Below are 17,012 nucleotides of genomic sequence, written 5' to 3' on the forward strand. Positions count from 1 at the left end.
GAAGGATAGGGAAGGGCTAAGAAAAGCAATACAGCTAACAGGGACAGACTGCAAGTGCAGGCGAAAGAGAGTTTAATTCCAAATGTGAGAGGAGACAAGAGATGATAAGTTTCCATCACCAAGAAGCAAAACTTTCTTATAGATTCAACTGATGGTTTTAAAGAACAGGTAGTCAAAGAGTTAATCATTAAACACACACACACATAAATGTTTAAGCCAAGATTTCTGGTATAATCCCTTAGATTCCAGGAGTGAATGCAGACTGATAGCTGTTTTCCCCTTGTTGTTATATTAGTACCTGGCACTTGCTAACTTCTTTCCATCAAAAGATCTCAACATGCTATACAAATGTTAATTAATCCTTGCAATCCCTTCTGCTTTCCACATGGTGGGTATTAATACTACTATAATGCCAGTTTATGGAATGGAAAAATAGTGACATAGACGAACATACTTCATTTAGCCTAAACCACACAGCAGATAAGATTCTCGCTTTGGCTGCACTACTTCATACCTGCTCCAAAACCCATTGAAGCTACCAAGAGCTTTTCCAGCAGCTTCCAAAGGTAGTTGCTGCATGCTACATTCCTCCCAGGCCCATCTCTAACCGCTGCACCATGCTGACTTCCATTGCTGTGCCTAAAAGTGTGTGAAAGCCACCGGCAGAATTGATTATCCTGAGACCTTTTTTTGCTGGCATACTGAACAAAGAGACATCCTCCCCTGAACTCTCTTTGAGCAAGTGATAACCTGCCACTCCTCTGTGTAATGCCTTCGGTTGCTAGGTACTTCCAAATCAGTAGTTTACATTTTAAAGAGTTGTGCCTGCTGGGAAATGGTAAAGGAAGGGCAAAAAGCTAGTTTAGCCCAGGGGATCTTGCAGCCGTGTCACTGTGAAAGCACCTCAGGCTCTGCGCAGGGGTCAGCATGCCTCAACACAGCCTGGCACCTTTTTGAAGCACTGGGTTATGAACTGAGATACACTTAAGTGCATGAAAGTATGGAAAATGGGGTGCAGGGTACTCACCCTACCGTTGGGAAACAAGCAGTTAGTTTGCTGTGCCAAACCCTTTTTCTTCTCAAGCTTCAACAGGAGCAGAAAGCCAACTTGGTGAGGTAGGACTGCCAAAAGGTGATTGAGCGAGAAAACACCAGCTTTACACCAGAGAGATTTTAGTCCCACAGATATTGCAGACCTCACATGGGAAGGTTTCTGTGCACCATGACTCTCACTGCACCCTCTCCAGTCCCACAGTGTAGATGGGAGTGACCTGAATGTCAGCCAGCCGTTCCAACACTGGCTCTTGTAGGACTTCACCTTGATTCAAAGCCAAAAAGTTTCCTGTCTCACCTGCACTGCAGGACAGAATAGTGTTTTAGGAAGCCTCTGAGACTCGTGTAACAAGGCATTTGCACAGCAGATGGATCCTCAGAAACAACAACATCAGAGAACAGACCTTAGACTTGGTCCAAAAATGCAATGGTTCATCCAAGTATCCTCTTCCCCTGTAATCCATAGTAACTACTCGTATATGCACACTAAGCCCATTGCAAGGGAGGTGCAATTCAGTTCACCTTTTTATGAAAGTTCTCACTGAATTTAAGTCATGCATCCTGAAGGGTACTGGCAGGGGCCAAAAATCAAGCACTATATTGAATATACTTCTGCAAAAATGTAACATTTGGCAAGCAAGGATTTTGCAATGTAAATTGCAGAATATATGGGACAATAAAGAATTAGGACAAGCATAAGAGAATTTGAATTCCTGTTCACAAAGAGCATGGTCCAACCTGTTACTAAAACTAAATTGACTGAGATTACTATGTGAATAAGAATATGGTAATTATCTATCTGAAGAAGATAAACTTTAACAGCTATGAGGTAACAAAAGGGTCTGGGGATCTGCAATCCTCCAAATTGGAAAAGTAAGTTAAGCCTGCTTTTAACTCAGGCTAACATGATGGTAGTTAAGATGCTAAATATGGGATTTAGAAGGCTTCATTTGGCCCCTCTCTGCTACAAGTTCCTGCATGAGATAAACTCCCTCGTGCTTCAGTTCCCATCTGACTAACGCACAGGAATGTTCAATGAAAAAAATCATCCTTTTGGGGGATCCAGAGGCTAACACAATGGGTGTTACCAACATCAATAAGGTGCCACAAGACCATTTGGTCTAATGCAAACACAGGCATAAAACTGAACTCAAACATTAGCAATCTTCTCCCAATGAGCTGATCTTGGATGTACTTATGGGTGCTTCTACCAGCTCAAGATGAGTATGAGACAGAGTAACTGTCAGTGTTAGTGCATAGCTATAAGCGTATACAAGCAGTTCTTCCAGACCCTTGCCCAAAGTTTGCTCAAAATACTCCCACAAAATTACCAAAGATTTGGGAAGCTCCAGGGAAGACCCAACTACCTACTTTCCTACATTACAGAGGAAACTTTCAAATGGTTTTCTCCTCTCTTTCAGCTCCCCAGAAGATTTTCCAGTTCCTTCTCCAATTTCTTCTCACATTCCAAGCAGCCCCTGTCACTCCTTACCTAATGGCATTTTAATAGGCGTCTCCATCTTCTTCCTCCACACCTGTGAGCCTTGTGCTTTAAATTCTCCCAAGCCTGAACCTCCTCTGCTTCCTACCCTTGCAACACTATCAGCCTTCGCAGGACTCAAGCTCTCACTGAAATGATGTCATGCGTCTTGAGAAGTGCTGGAAGAGACTGAAAGCCAGGCACTAGGCACTAAACAGCAAAATCTCTGCTTGCTATAATCTTGTGAAAACCAAAATTATATCCTTTTTGGGGAAAGAAAACACATTGGTGTGATTGCCAGGGCAGAACAGCACAAGAAACAACTAGCACACGGAGAATGTAACAGAAACAAACACCATTTCATAGGTTCAGAGCATTCGCCTTGCGAAGTTCAGGGGCTATAAGCACAGGACTGGATGAGAGGTACCAAGCCAGGCTTTGTCTCCTACCCGATCACTCCACATGGTGTTGGGTGAGTTTGAAAGAGAGTGAAGAATCCAGGAAATCAAGTATTGAATTAATCCCATGGCTATCCCAAAATGACAAAGGACCAAATGCAGCTCTCAAATATGCACAAGACAGGAATATTTGTCCTCAACTGGATGGGCTGCAAATTATCGTACATGCTAATGTACATGCTGTCAGTGGGAAGCTTTCACAGCCATATAGATAAGGACTGGCAGGAATACAAAGATAGCATTGCTACAGTGTTGAGAGAGCTTTTTAACATGTTGATAAGTCTTGAGGAAAAGCTGCATTTGCAGAGAACATCAAAACTGCTTTGCTACAGCCTTTATGACAAATATAACAGAGGAACTAGAAGAAAGTTAGTCATCATCCCTGATCTTTCTAACTAAAGTAAAAGTTTATCTAGCTTTGGAAACAGAGATGACCTCTGCTAGTCAGACTTTGGGACTTTTTCAAATCTTGAGAAAGAAAACTGCTGACACGATATGTTTGACCACTCCTGTTCCAGGAGGCAGCAGATGACTCAGACCAAGATGCACAACACCATCGTGCACACCCAGAATCCACGCCAGTGATATCCCTCCTGTGAAAGAAGTGCAATCCTAAAAGTCTCCTGCTTCACAGAGGAAAGATGGGTGTCACACAAAATGCACGAGGCTATTCTTCAATGCTAGTTTAAAAGTGGGAGGCTACTTTTGAAGAAATTAGTATGCAAGAGGATATGGTACAGTTGGAACAAATTTCATTCATGCTTTGCAACGTATCGTGTAATGCAGTAGCAAGAGAGAGCTGAAAGGGAAGAACTAAAGAAAGAGGGAAAGGAAGCACATGGCAAACTGGAGGCCATTGTAGCTGGAAAGCCAGGAACAACCTGAAGATGAACAGAGACTACACAGGTTCCATGACGGGCACTTCAGTTTGTGATGATGGTCCACACCACTTGTGGATGCTGAAACCTACAGTTCATTGAGCCGTGTGAGGCTCACCCATCCCATGATCCTACTGCTGAGTAACAAAAACACCCAACCAAATATCTGTAGTAAGGATCGTGCCAGGACAGCAACAGTTGTGATGCTAGAAGGTACTTCTGTAATTATACTGAAGCAACTTCAGTGCTGAACATATTGCAGATGCAATTTGGCAAGCCAAAAATCTCCTGTTCAGAAATATGTAATATATATTTACAGTTAAAAAATCTGCAGGCAATTTGGCTACGACAAACCGAACAGAAGCCAAAATCTCACATCCTGTAGGGACAAGTGCATTGGTCTCAAGGACACACCTCTAGAGACAGGCCTCCCCATCTCTTGGAGTGTTGGGTGAAGGAAAACCAACGCACATGGACTGCTTCCGCGGGGGCTGCTTTCTCAAATTTTTGAAATGCATAGCATGCCAGTTCGGAGATGTTTTCTGAATAAAGTTTTAAGCTGTCTTGAATAAGAATGTTTTGGGGTTTTTTGTGTGGAATACTGCAACCTTTACCTGGAGGAATCACAGCAGGACCAGATCCTCCTGAGCAGAAGCACAAAGCAGAAAGTGATCTGAAAAAGACTCACAATTTGGAATCCAAACTGCTCACACAGAGTTAATCCTCCCAATTGGCATGCCAGCTTCTGCTGGAGTCACTCTTGCTCGGAAGAATCTGAATGTTTCTCACCATTGCTTAGTCAAGGTATATGAAAAAGTGGTGGATGGAAATTAAAAAAAGAAGACTGAATTTAGACAAGTCCCTGATCTCCAAGAGAGATTCTGACTTTGGGGAAGAAGGGTCTGACTACAAATAGGTGTCAGACCAAAAAAACCCTACCAAACCCAAAAAGTGGTTATGCAGCAAGCTTTTGGGAGTAGCCTACTCCCAACGGTGCATCTGTATGTTCTATTTAATGTGAACTGGTACACCCAATCCCTGCTACTAATGCTGTTTATTTTTCTTTTCTGCTTTATTATCATCCAAGTTTATCTTTCACATCCTTTGCCTACAGTAAGCTAACCTCAGCAATAACAGGATATGTACTCTAGAATTACTATGCTGGGGGCAGGTGGGGAGAGGAAAATATTGCTTCATAAGTGACACAATCAAACTTACAATACTCAGAAGAAAATAAATGAGTGATGGAGAAAACTGGGCATTTAGTGACTAGGTTAACCATTATTCTTCCTACAGCCAAAGAACCACACCAGAGTACCAGGTGGGAAGGGGGGAAGACACTTTACATCACTTTTGGTGTCCTGGTGCAGCACAGAGTGAATTTAAGCAGAGTCAATACTTGGCTTGATATTTCAGTTACCAAGAAACAAACAGAAACTGAGAAAGGAAAGAATTTAAACACCAGCTTCTGCCCTCACTTGAAACTTTCCTCATCGTAACTCAGTTTAAAACCCGAGGAACTACACTGACTGAAGATCTGAGTCCTGCATTAGAGACCAGGATGCATTACTCATCTCTGGAATTTGATACGAGCCTTCAAAGTAATTTGAAAGAAAAACAGCTGAGCAATTTAAAGCGTCAACTAAACCTTGTAGTGAGTAATTCTCTTCAGTGACAGATTTTTGAGAAGAAATTGGATCGTAATACCTTGGACTAAATTGTGATTTTTCTGACAACTTCACGAAATGTTTAAATGCCTTAGATGTAGAATAACCCACATGGGAGACTGTGTTCCAACATGCCCGCTGTTCCCCGAAAGGGTGATTACAGTAAGGCACTGTCAGACTTGCAAAAACTTCTCATTATCACATCCAGGTTGTGTGTCAGAGGGAGATTTCACAGCAATGATGAACAGTTGTGAAAAAGAGAAGAAGAAGGGGAGTGAAAGGCAAAGTGGGGTATGGGGGAAGCCCTCCCTGACTGTCTACTCTGCAAAGGATTTGAACTGCAGAAAAGAGGAACCATGTCAGCAAATGCCAAACCAATGCGATACCTGCCAAACCGCACCTTATCCTTCTCAATCAGCAAAAAAATTATCCACTGCCTGATTTCTCTTACCTCACCAATAAACGGCTAGGTTTTTTCCCTTATTAGGACAGTCTCCATGCTGTAAAATTCTGGCTCTAATAAGTGGCTTGAATAATATGTGCTGCACATCAGCACAAAAAGAAAGCAACTAATAAAAATAAAACACAGGAGAAGAATAAAAGGGCTGAGTCCTAAATTAAAAGGGACGACATCAGCTTAGTTCAGGCTCCAAAATTTGATCATAGATTTTATGAAATGGAGAATTAAAATTGGAATGGCCAAAAGTATGAAGGCTAACATTATACATATATATAATTATAAACTTGGCCCTGCAGCTACTTCTACATGTAAGCAGCCTTACTGAAGTCAAGGAGAATTTTTTACTACACTTAAGTGCTTACACAGCTCAAAACATAAATCAAATGTCAGTATATGAAAATAGTGCAAAGAAAGTTTTTTTTTTCATGTTTAACAAAAAAAAATGCAAAAGGAGTAAAAAGTTACAAAGTCAGTTAGGTCTCCGTGTTACAATTATTACATTTGGTGAAAGAGATTAGCTTGATTAGATTTTTAAACGTGTGGGTTTGGATTATCTAGTTTACTGCATCTGCATTATATGGACTTATATGCATGTATATGTGTATATAGGGACAGAAGAACATAGAGGGCCTAAAATAATTACCAGAGAATTTCCCTGATTCTTTTGAATCTTCTTCTTTTATTCTGAATTGGGAACAAGGTGGATGGGGAGGCCTGAAACAGCAGGTTTAGCAGGAAAGGGAAAGGCAGGGGCATGAAGAAGCAGGATGAGGTTCTGACACCCCCATCCCACACTGGTTGAACACCTATGACAACAGTGTGGCTGTGGAGGAGCTATCTGGATTTCAGATCTGCACTAACAATGAATTTTCTAGTTTTGCTGAAGCAGAAGAAAAAACCCTTGTCAGAGTGAAGTGATATGGAAAACTTTCAGGGCTGGTTTATTTTCATTCAGCCTGAAACAAAAACATAAATCCATCTATTTTTTTTCTTTAAAATATAGATCAACTTGAATCAAGATTCAAAAAAAGATCAGAACATTTTATTTAAAATAATATTGCAAAGATGCAGCTCAGTAATTTCTTACTTAGAAAGCATAAAAAACCAAAAAGTATTTTATTTTTAAAAAGTATTTCCTCTTGTTTTCATTTAGACAAAGCTAATCTCAGAAACCTGACACGAACTCCCAACTAGTTCTGCTCTGCCCAGAACTCTCCCAGTCTTTCTTGGTTTTGCTAAATCTACCTTTCATCAGAAATAATTCTCATAGCTCATTTCGGGCATTTGGATTCCCAAAGAGCAGTACCAGATTGAGTCTGATACCTCTCACCACTGTTCTTGCTTGAACTGAGGCTTGCACAGGTTGGAGAATTTAGCTCACAGGTTTCATGAAACTCTACAGAGTCACTTGTTCTCTGACAAAATTGTAGAAATTTGATTCCCACTGAGTAACATGACTTCAGACTCAAGTGAATGCCCAAAACTCCACACAAACCAGCTCTGTGGTCCTGATGCCCAATGCCTTGTGTGTGCTGGAGGAAGAAAAACATCTTTCACTGAGGCAACAAGACTGTGAAATCTCAGAGGTGTTTCCTTATAGAATCATAGAATGGTTTGGGTTGGAAGGGACCTTAAAGATCATCTAGTTCCAACCCCCCTGCTATGGGCAGGGACATCTTCCACTAGGCCAGGTTGCTCAAAGCCACACCCAGCCTGGCCTTGAACATTTCCAGGGACGGGGCATCCACAGCTTCTCTGGGCAACCTGTGCCAGTGTTACACCACCCTCATGGTGAAGAACTTCTTCCTCATATTTAATCTAAATCTACCCTTTTTCAGTTTAAAGCCATCACCCCTTGTCCTATCACCACGTGCCCTTGTAGAAGGTCCCTCTGCAGCTTTCTTGTAGGCCCCCTTCTGGTACTGGATGGTCACAATAAGGTCACCCCGGAGCCTCCTCTTCTCCAGGCTGAACAGCCCCAACTCTCTCAGCCTTTCCTCAAGGAGAGGTGCTCCATCCCTCTGACCATTCTGGTGGGGTGGCCCTCCTCCGCACCTGCTCCAACAGGTCCATGTATTTCCTGTCCTTCTAGACCTGTCCTTTCTCTGTCGTGATGTTTCTTCCACTAAGGATAATCTCACTCAAAAATGTCAGCTCTTCCAGTAAATTTCTTCTGAGCCACTATAAGGAACGTTCCTAAACCCAACTACAAAACCTTGAACTGGATGTTTGGTCTTCAATAGCCACTGTCCCTGCTGACGTGTAAACCAGACACCAAAGCACATGTATTTCATTCAGGTGGCAATAAGTAATACATCAAGAATGCTCTGTATACACAGAGTATTGTTGTCACAGTGTTTAACGTAAGTATGTGGGTCCACCCACAAATAAATGTATCTGCATCAAAAGCACTCACCTACCACCACAGGTATTTTAGACTTCATTCCCAGACATCAGGCACTGAAGTGCAATTTGGATATAAACCACGCAGCTCACAAATTGCCAGCACATTGTAAGAAAACTGCCTGTTTCTTGGTCCACGGTACACTTATCACTGTTTGTTGGGCAAGAGCCGTGTTCAGAGGCTGACTGACATTCTTAGCTTTCAAAATAGAGACAAATAGGCCCGCTACAGGCTAATATCTTTTTGCATCTGGTCTTTAATTACATTATGTCCAGCTTATTTTACCTCAGTAACGTGAACAGGCTTTTACTAATTAAGGATTCAGGCCACTGCCCTCTGGAGATCAGGAATGAAAAGCATGGCCAACAGAGAAGATAAGAAGGAGGGAAAGTGATGGCTTCAAGTGAAAATGAACAGCATCAATTTTTGGACCAGAATTAACAAGATGGTGCCACCAACACTGCTGTTGTCTGTGGAAAAGTGTCCTCTTGCACCCTTCTCTTAACAAAACTAGCCAATTATCTGTCTTGAAAGACAGACAAGAAACAGAAAAGATAACCTACAACATGAAGGACCAACCAGAAAATGCTGTGAAAGAGTGAACTTCCAACAATCATACTGCCCATGAATGACCTGTGAAGTTTGAAAAAAAGTTATAATTTTCTGGGAGAAAACATTGTACCTTTTGGCAAGGAAGACTTCTGCTTTCCTTAGAAATTTGCACAGTAAACACTTATCTTAGTGTCCAGCAAACTGAGCCAATTCAGTCCCTATACATTAACTAAGCAGTCTTTACGTTTTCAGGCCAACCGGAACAATTTCTTGGCTACAATGAGAGCTTCTGCTTTCAATTTCTAGTGCATCAAATGCTAACAGGATTATATTCAGCTATTTAGCAATTACAAAATTTTCTGCAAATGCTACAAGTACACTGAGAGCGTGGAGAGTATCTTTAAAAGATGCAGCTGAAATGATCATATAAAGAGGCCACTAGACAACATTTGCAAGAAGTTAAAAATCACATTGTACCTCATTCAAAACACTGCAATAACAGCCGCCTCCTTCCTCCTGGAGAGTGTCCAGACAGTTAACTTATAAGGATCTTAATACTCCTTTTCTTTTCCATTGCAATCTCCTGAGAAGACATGAGCACTTGGAATGATTACGTTATGCCTCAGCCTGGGAAGGGCAGCATTTCATCATGTATTTCACTGAGCAATGCTTTGAAGAAGCCTTTGTGGGTGATGCTAAAGGTGTCTTCCCCACTTTTGGCCTGAGGTCACAGAGATATTTATTAAAAGGGAATAAATCAATTTCCAAATTTTGGCCACACATTTGATTTCTCTTAAGAGTCCTCGCCAAAGAGAGCTTTGCTTTTCTTCCCCCAATATACTACTGTGAGTCTTCACAAAAGAAAACTTGTGTCTGGTTGTCAAGGTGTGTCTGCTCTTGTTGAGCAGCTGCTACAGGACACAAATCTGCCAAGATACAGGAAACCAACAGTACAGTAGCTAATCACGCTTCAAGAGAAAGGAACTGAACCATTTTCACTCAGATATGATTTCACTGACTTCACTGACCTCACTTCACACAACACAGTTGCGGGTGCTACGGCATACGCAAGCCAGGACGTTCCTCCCAGCACTCACCCAGTGCTCCAGAGACACACCAGGCATAGGGTTAGCACGCTGCTGGTCCCCTCTCTTGCCCAAAGGGGAGCGGAGGAGAATCTCCCTCAGAAAGGATAACCAGTGATTTCTGTTTTTTTAAACAAAACAGTCAGACCGTGACCTCTAGCTAAATGAGCCCCAATGCAGACCAGTGAAAGGGTCCAAAGGTTGTCTCAGAGGCTTCAGCCTGGGTCACTGCACTGAGGGTCAGCTCCCCACAGTAGGTATCAAGACTCAAGGTTTCTACCAGTTATATCAGAAAGTGCCCAAACCTCGCCCACTTTGTCCTATCCCTTCACGCTGGTTGCAGAGAAACTGGTGCTCCGCCATGGCTGCTCCCCATTCCTGTACTGCAGTACGGGAGGGCTGGCTGCCGCGGCTTGTGGCTGTATTCCACCACAGACCAACACAAAACTAATCCATTTGACATGGTCCTAATTAAATTATTATTTATTGCTCAATTTCTGAAATCACGATGAAGGACTTCAGATTCCTGGAAGGGACTTCTTGGAGGAACTGAGTTTCAGAAATCCCTGAGCTCCCTCTCCCTCTGAGAGCACAGGATTTCATGCTGGAAACTCCAAAAACAGGCACCCAGTAATCCCAGTTGCTTTTCAAAACCTCTCCCAAGTTTTAAACAAAACCCTGATACAAATCACAGTATTTTAGAAACACAGTAGTGTCCTGTTTCCCACCCCTCAGCATATAAAGCAGACAAACAACAACACAGGACCCAAATAAAGCAGATGATTTCTTTGGCGATATTGCAAAGGCTAATTGATTTTCTTCTTTCACTTCCCTCCCACATTCCGGGATGAATGTGCCATGAGGACTTTATTTACTCAGTGAATTAAGCAATCTGATTTACGCGAAAGCTTTCACACAAACTATGAAACTTCTGTAAATTTTCCATTAACAGAACTCCGATTAACAACAGTCCTTCCGACATATTCTGCTTCCACTGAACAAAGCAATTTAAATTCTGCAGTTCAGGTAAGAGAGATGCAGAAGTGCAAAGACTTTTCCTGCAGACAACAGAGCACAATATAGCAGAAAGAGGAGCAGAAGAACCCGATCTGTATCCAATGCTTATTCCCCAGTTGAAGCAGCTTCCCATCTTGTTACACCGTTCTCTTGCCCTTTCCCATCACCACCATCCAGCACTTCCCACACAACACCAAAAGGCTAAATCCATACAGATATCATAATAAATCGGCAACTCACTTGGAAAGGCTTGACAAGTTCTGCCTGCAGTATGATCTGCTGATCATGTCTGCAGCGTATGAATCAGTGCAAACTGCTGCCAGCTCCAGGGAGTAAATGGACAGATGATCAGGGCGTGGAATGAGATAATAAAAATGCCATTATCCTTTCAGGCATGCGAGACTCATTGGATGCTGTTTCCACCCCACCGGTTAACCATTTGATCGGTCCTGTAGCTCTAGGCATGACACTCTCTATTTGCCTATTGTCAAGCTCATTATCTATCTTGTATCCTCCCCCCCCGCCTTTGCCCCCCTCTGCTCTGTGATCATATGATGATTATTTTTTTACTGTATTCTCTCTAATAGATCCTCTTTGCTATGTCTGTGCCTCCAGTTACAGAAATTCCTGCATTTTTCTCAACTTGACTGACAAATGCTTGCTTCCCGTTCATTTTTCACATGAAACGCTTCTGTTTAGCAAGCTTGTCTGAGCACCGAGCAGCCTGAGCACTGCACAGAGGAGCCTTCGCAAGTATTTCCTTGTAGGAAAGCCACAGTTCAGCCTGCCGAGAGATGAAGAGGGGAGAGGACCCAAATATAAAACAACGGTCCAGGAAAGAGTTGTCCCTTTTGATCCTAAATCACTGCCCAAGCATTTTGCAGGCACTTGTATCCAGTCTAACTTGTGAAAGGTCAAGCTGGATCAGATAGCTCAAAAGACTGGAGGGTCATTGTCAAGCAGGAACAAATCTGGGGAGGTGGGAAGTAGCTGCAAGCTCGACTGCAGTCAAGATAAGACCATCTTGCATTTAGCAAAGGGACTAAAAACAGGGCTGGAACTAAATCCAACCTAACAGACTCACTTCAGTGTTCTTCCATCTAACCCAGTGAATGATGCAGGGAATTGAAATGCAAACAAAGTGATTTAAATGGAGGCACCGTCAGTTACCGCGATTTCACACGCTTGGCTCTCATACCCCTTTATACCTGCATATGTGAGCAAACTGAAACAGCTTACTGTGCAGTCCTGTAGCCATTCCACCCCAGGCTCTGATCTTGTTAAACCTCATAAATTACAAGGGTGGGTGTGGATGGATTAGTACTCCGAAGGGAAATCTCCACCGCAAGCTCGCCCTTCCGTGGGAAGGAGTGTGTGGCTTCAGTAGGTGGCACTCTTACCTTGGAGTGAGCACCGAGGGCATCCGCTCTGCACGAAGCCATGGAGGATGCTGGATGTCCAAGCAGGCACCAGACTTGACAGGTTTTTTTCCTCAGAGCTTGCAAGAAACCAATGGCTGCACTTTACATGCGGTCCCGACACTCATTTACGTTCTGTTCAAGTTCTGCAGTCAACAAATGGTGGCTTTTTCCTCCCAAAAACTCCCTCTACAGTTTCAAGGAGATAGATTTTCGTGAAAAGGTAACAATTCTGTGCTTTATAGAAAGATGAATGATTCCCGTGCAAGAATGTACAAGCTCAGGGGTTTTTGCACACTCAGAAACAGGTCTGCAATACCTCTAGAAGCTGCTATTTCTTCACATACACCTTCTGCAGACCCAGCCCCTTGTTCTAAAGTACATGTAAAAACCCCATCTTTTAGTGTCTGAAATATACTAGAATTCTGGTCTGGAACAAGGAAAGGCCAATAATGCTGATTGTAAAGGGAGGAAAACATGGATTCCATTTCTGTGACTGCAGAGAGGTTTGCAAATGAGATGAGGGTGCAGCAGGTAGGCCATCTCCATTTCTTTTACTCTGTCCTCAAGGGAAAGAGGGCATGTAAGGCAGTGAGAACATGCAGAGTCCTTAAAATACGCTGATGAGACGGGAGTCATATTTACTCTTCCTGGAAAAAAGATTTCTGTTACTGGGGAATTACAGAAGCATGATTCTTCCCTCTGGAAGAGTATTACTTAAACAGAGATTGTATCACTGCTCTGTCAAAATATATATTTTAATCAGATGCCAGATGTAACAGTTGATGTTTATGCAGCTATAAACTGGGTTCCAAGGCAGCTCTACAGATTTCTAATACAGGTCTGTATTTATTACTGTGCCACAGAAACATTTTTTTTTCCTGTTGAGTGAGTTCTACATGCTTTTCAATCCATCCTGGAATAATTAGGTTATTGCAGTGCTCGCAAACAAAACTGTTTCCACGCAAGACAAAAGATACAAGCAAATCGACTATCTTCTAAAACACTACACTATACATCTTCAAAGAACAGTTCCAAAATTTTCAAAAATATGCCCCTGCTGTCATGCATATCCTGGCTCTAGATGGCAAGTGTGACCTATTTGTTGCATCATTAGGAACAGGGAAAGCCTCTAGCACTTGTAGTAGACCCCAGAACTGTTTTAACATGACCCCTTATACTAGGACAGTCTGAAGAATCCAAATTTCTTTTTCTTTGCTTTTCCAAACAGTGTTTTGAATTCTAAAAGTCTGGAGGAGAACTTTGTTCTAGATGAAACAGAATGATTCACCTGGTCAGCCTATTTTTTATCTGGAGCAAGACTTATAACACTAAATTGCATCTGTACCTCTACAGCACTACTGAGAACAGTTGCCATTTTCCTACTGACTGAGCAATAACCAATGCTGGCCACGCTAATCTATTCTCAACTCATGTGCCATCTTTGCCTGCAAATGAAGAACTGAAGATAAGGTGAGCAAACCCCACTCCTAAATAGTATCAGTTACTCTACCCAATTGTCTGTAGTGTTCATGTGTGAGAATTATCCTTGTCACAACAACTGCTAGAAACACTCTGCAGGCTGGTGTCCCACATATTAATTTTTGAGTTGACAGCATCAGTGCTGATCTTTTTTCTTCCATCCCGAAATTGCTATAACCATGATTTGTCACACTTGCAAAGCTGTAAGATCAAATGTGCAATTCTGGACACAGGCATGTTAATCCACTGTGTCCAGGCAACAACCACAATGCCAAGCGGACCTGGGTTAACCCACATGAGCAGCATACTGTTGCACTGGTGAGCGTCCAGGATGCTTCGTCTTCAGCTGTCCTCGGAGCTGTGCCCATCACTTAAGTCATAAGGCCCATTCAGCTGAGGAACATCACTGTTTTAACAAGAGCTACAGGGACATTTTGTGATTCAGTTTGAAACACAAAAGAGGGCTCCACCAAGGCCAACAAGTGCAATGTCAAGCATTCACGCTTAGTTGGGTGCGGACCCAGCAGCTCCATAAGTTTACAGCAACCCAGAACTGGTTTCCCTGAAAGAGGCTGACACAGCCAAGATTTTGTCATGCTTGCAACCCCTTTAAAAAGAAGTGGGAGGAGGATCTGAGTCAGTTATAGATCCTTGCACTTAATAATCCCTTTATTATTTCAAAGTCAAATGTTTGTTGTTTACTTTCTTCAGTGACTTGACTGAGAGGGATACTCTCACTAGTGCATTGTTGCCCTGAGGTGAAGATCTTGCATATGGAGCAGCAAGAGGCAAATCACCTCCCCCTAGATAATTTCAAAAATTCACATGGGCACCTAAAGCATGAAAAACAATGGGGGCAGGAGATGCATGTCTCACAACCTGCTTTCCTTGTATGTTCTGATGCTTCAGAGATTATTACTTGGCTCTAGGACACCAAGAACCCTAAGGAAGACACTGGAAAGAGAAAAAAACTAAGCACACAAACACTAACTAAACTAGAGCACTTGAGAGGTGTCATTCATGCCAATGAACTCATGTCTAATAGCTCTATAAGAGTGTAGGCTCATCTAGTACAACAATGAAAGGAACTACATTGCCTTTCCTAGTTTCTCAACATTAAAAGCAGCAAAATGAGGAGGAGAAAGGATACATGAGAGCTTTCCAAAAGGAAATTATTACTGGGAGGTTCCAACGTCTACTCATACTAACAATAGGAATGTCCAGAGGTCATCCAGAGAGCCAATTAATACTTTGTTTGTTATTTTTACTTTAACCGTTCCTGCATGCAAGGCAGAGTTTTCAGTGAACTCATCACAATAGCCCGTGAATCCTTTTTCCTTTGAGATTACAATGAATTTGCAACCTGACATAGGCACACGCACCCTCCAGATCATGCCCTTCCATATGTAGCCTACTCCATTCTGTACTTGTTTGTCAACAGTGGATTTGTTGTGCTGCTCACTGTTCTTGTCCTGTTATTCAAATACCTTCATGTTTCTTTACTTCTTTGCTTAGCCCTCTTCCAAGTTGAGGCAGTTTTAAAATGGGCAGGCAGATAACTTACAGAAATGCATCCGATTCATTTCAGAGACAGTAAACAGCTCATCCCGCACCGCCTCTCCTCTCTGCCACTAGCCTGAAAGAAGCAGGCAGACTTGCAGAGAACTTTGCAAAGCTACTGGCATTATGAAAGAGACAGGACTCTGTTTTTTATGAAAATCCATTCTAATGACATTAACATCTGCTCCTTGTTTGAAGAATATTTTTAACTCTTCCTTCTCTGGGAAAATGAAAGATGCCACTGTCTCTTTCATGTTCTCACAGAGTAGACAAACAGTTGGTTTTTTTAAGGTCTGTTCTGAAAAGCCCCAGTACAGTTCACTGCAGGGAACTCTGTGTATGCTTCTCACAGGACAAAAAGTATCTGCATTCGCCCTCCTGTGAGATTTCACTCTAGAACTGTGAGCAGGGACTTCATTTCACAGATTAACAACACTTGGCATATTAAATCATACAGTAGGTAAAGTCTGGCAACCCATACACCAGGTCTTGAAGTAAATCTCTTGAGTACTCATAAAAACAAAGCTGAACTGTCTCCTACTATATGGGTTTTTTTCCAGTCCGGATTTAAAAATCTCGAGTAATGGAGATTCTGCCATTTCCCAGAGGTAAGTCTTCTGCAGTCTCACAGGGTTCAGTACTAAGAAGCCATCCTACAGCTAGAACATCTATTCCTGCCCTTATTTTTCAACCGTAACCTGTAGTTATATCTACCTGGATGCCTATAAACAGCAGCAGTGCCAAAAATTTCATTGTGTTCAGTGAAACCTGTGAGTAATACTTCTCCAGCCACGTAAGTGGATTTACGTATTAAAATGCATACTCAGATTGGAATATGTAGTTTGGGGTTTGGACATATGTATGTGCAAATCATTGAGCCACATGCAAACAGAGTCTGCATGCTCACACGGACATATGATCATGTAACTATTGCCTTAGCAGACGATAGAACTACTCGCGTAGACAAGTTCTGCAGGATCGGGAGCATAACACTGTCTATCAAAATGCAAGAGCCTGAAGCCTAAAATTGTAAACACTTGCAAAAATGTGCTTCCTGATACTGAAGACCCACATAGAGCCCACACAGCACTCAATCCTATCTGATACCTGCTTTGCTAGGACAGGCTGGCCTTTGATAGTGCAGGCAAGGAGTTTGGTTCTCTGCAGGGAAGAGAATTTAATTTTCTTTGACTGTCCTCAGTTCTCGAGGTATTAACATTATGCTGCTTCTCACATGGAAAAGTTACTGACCACATGTATGGCTGTAGCAGTAAACAAAACAAACTCCAAGTGTTAAAACGGTATTCCAAGGAGAACTTCCACTGTAAATTGAAACTTGATTAGAAAAACATACTTCGCATTCTCTATCAGTTACTTATGGGGCAATGCACAATCCAGAAATAAAGAAGCATAGTATTTCACGGGTGTGATAGACTATTTCCACCAAAGCATAGCTTTTGTTTTATGTCATGTTTTCACTGTTTTCAAACAAACACTC

The 17,012-nt window shown here is 42.2% G+C and overlaps 1 protein-coding gene across 9 annotated transcripts in view; it reads right to left on the reverse strand.

Moving 5' to 3' along the window:
• CALD1 (caldesmon 1) overlaps positions 1-17,012 on the reverse strand; it is a 200,971-nt gene that overhangs the window by 45,261 nt on the left and 138,698 nt on the right. Inside the window, exon 1 of one of the 9 annotated variants that reach the window (XM_075440697.1) lies at positions 11,295-11,532. The exons of the other annotated variants lie outside the window; for them this stretch is intronic. Within the exon in view, the coding sequence (XP_075296812.1) occupies positions 11,295-11,341 (47 nt within the window). The 5' untranslated portion in view covers positions 11,342-11,532. Of the gene's footprint in view, positions 1-11,294; positions 11,533-17,012 lie in introns of those variants that run through there. 9 annotated transcript variants of the gene reach the window in all.

The sequence above is a fragment of the Opisthocomus hoazin genome, chromosome 1, assembly GCF_030867145.1.
Source record: "Opisthocomus hoazin isolate bOpiHoa1 chromosome 1, bOpiHoa1.hap1, whole genome shotgun sequence".
Lineage (NCBI taxonomy): Eukaryota > Metazoa > Chordata > Aves > Opisthocomiformes > Opisthocomidae > Opisthocomus > Opisthocomus hoazin.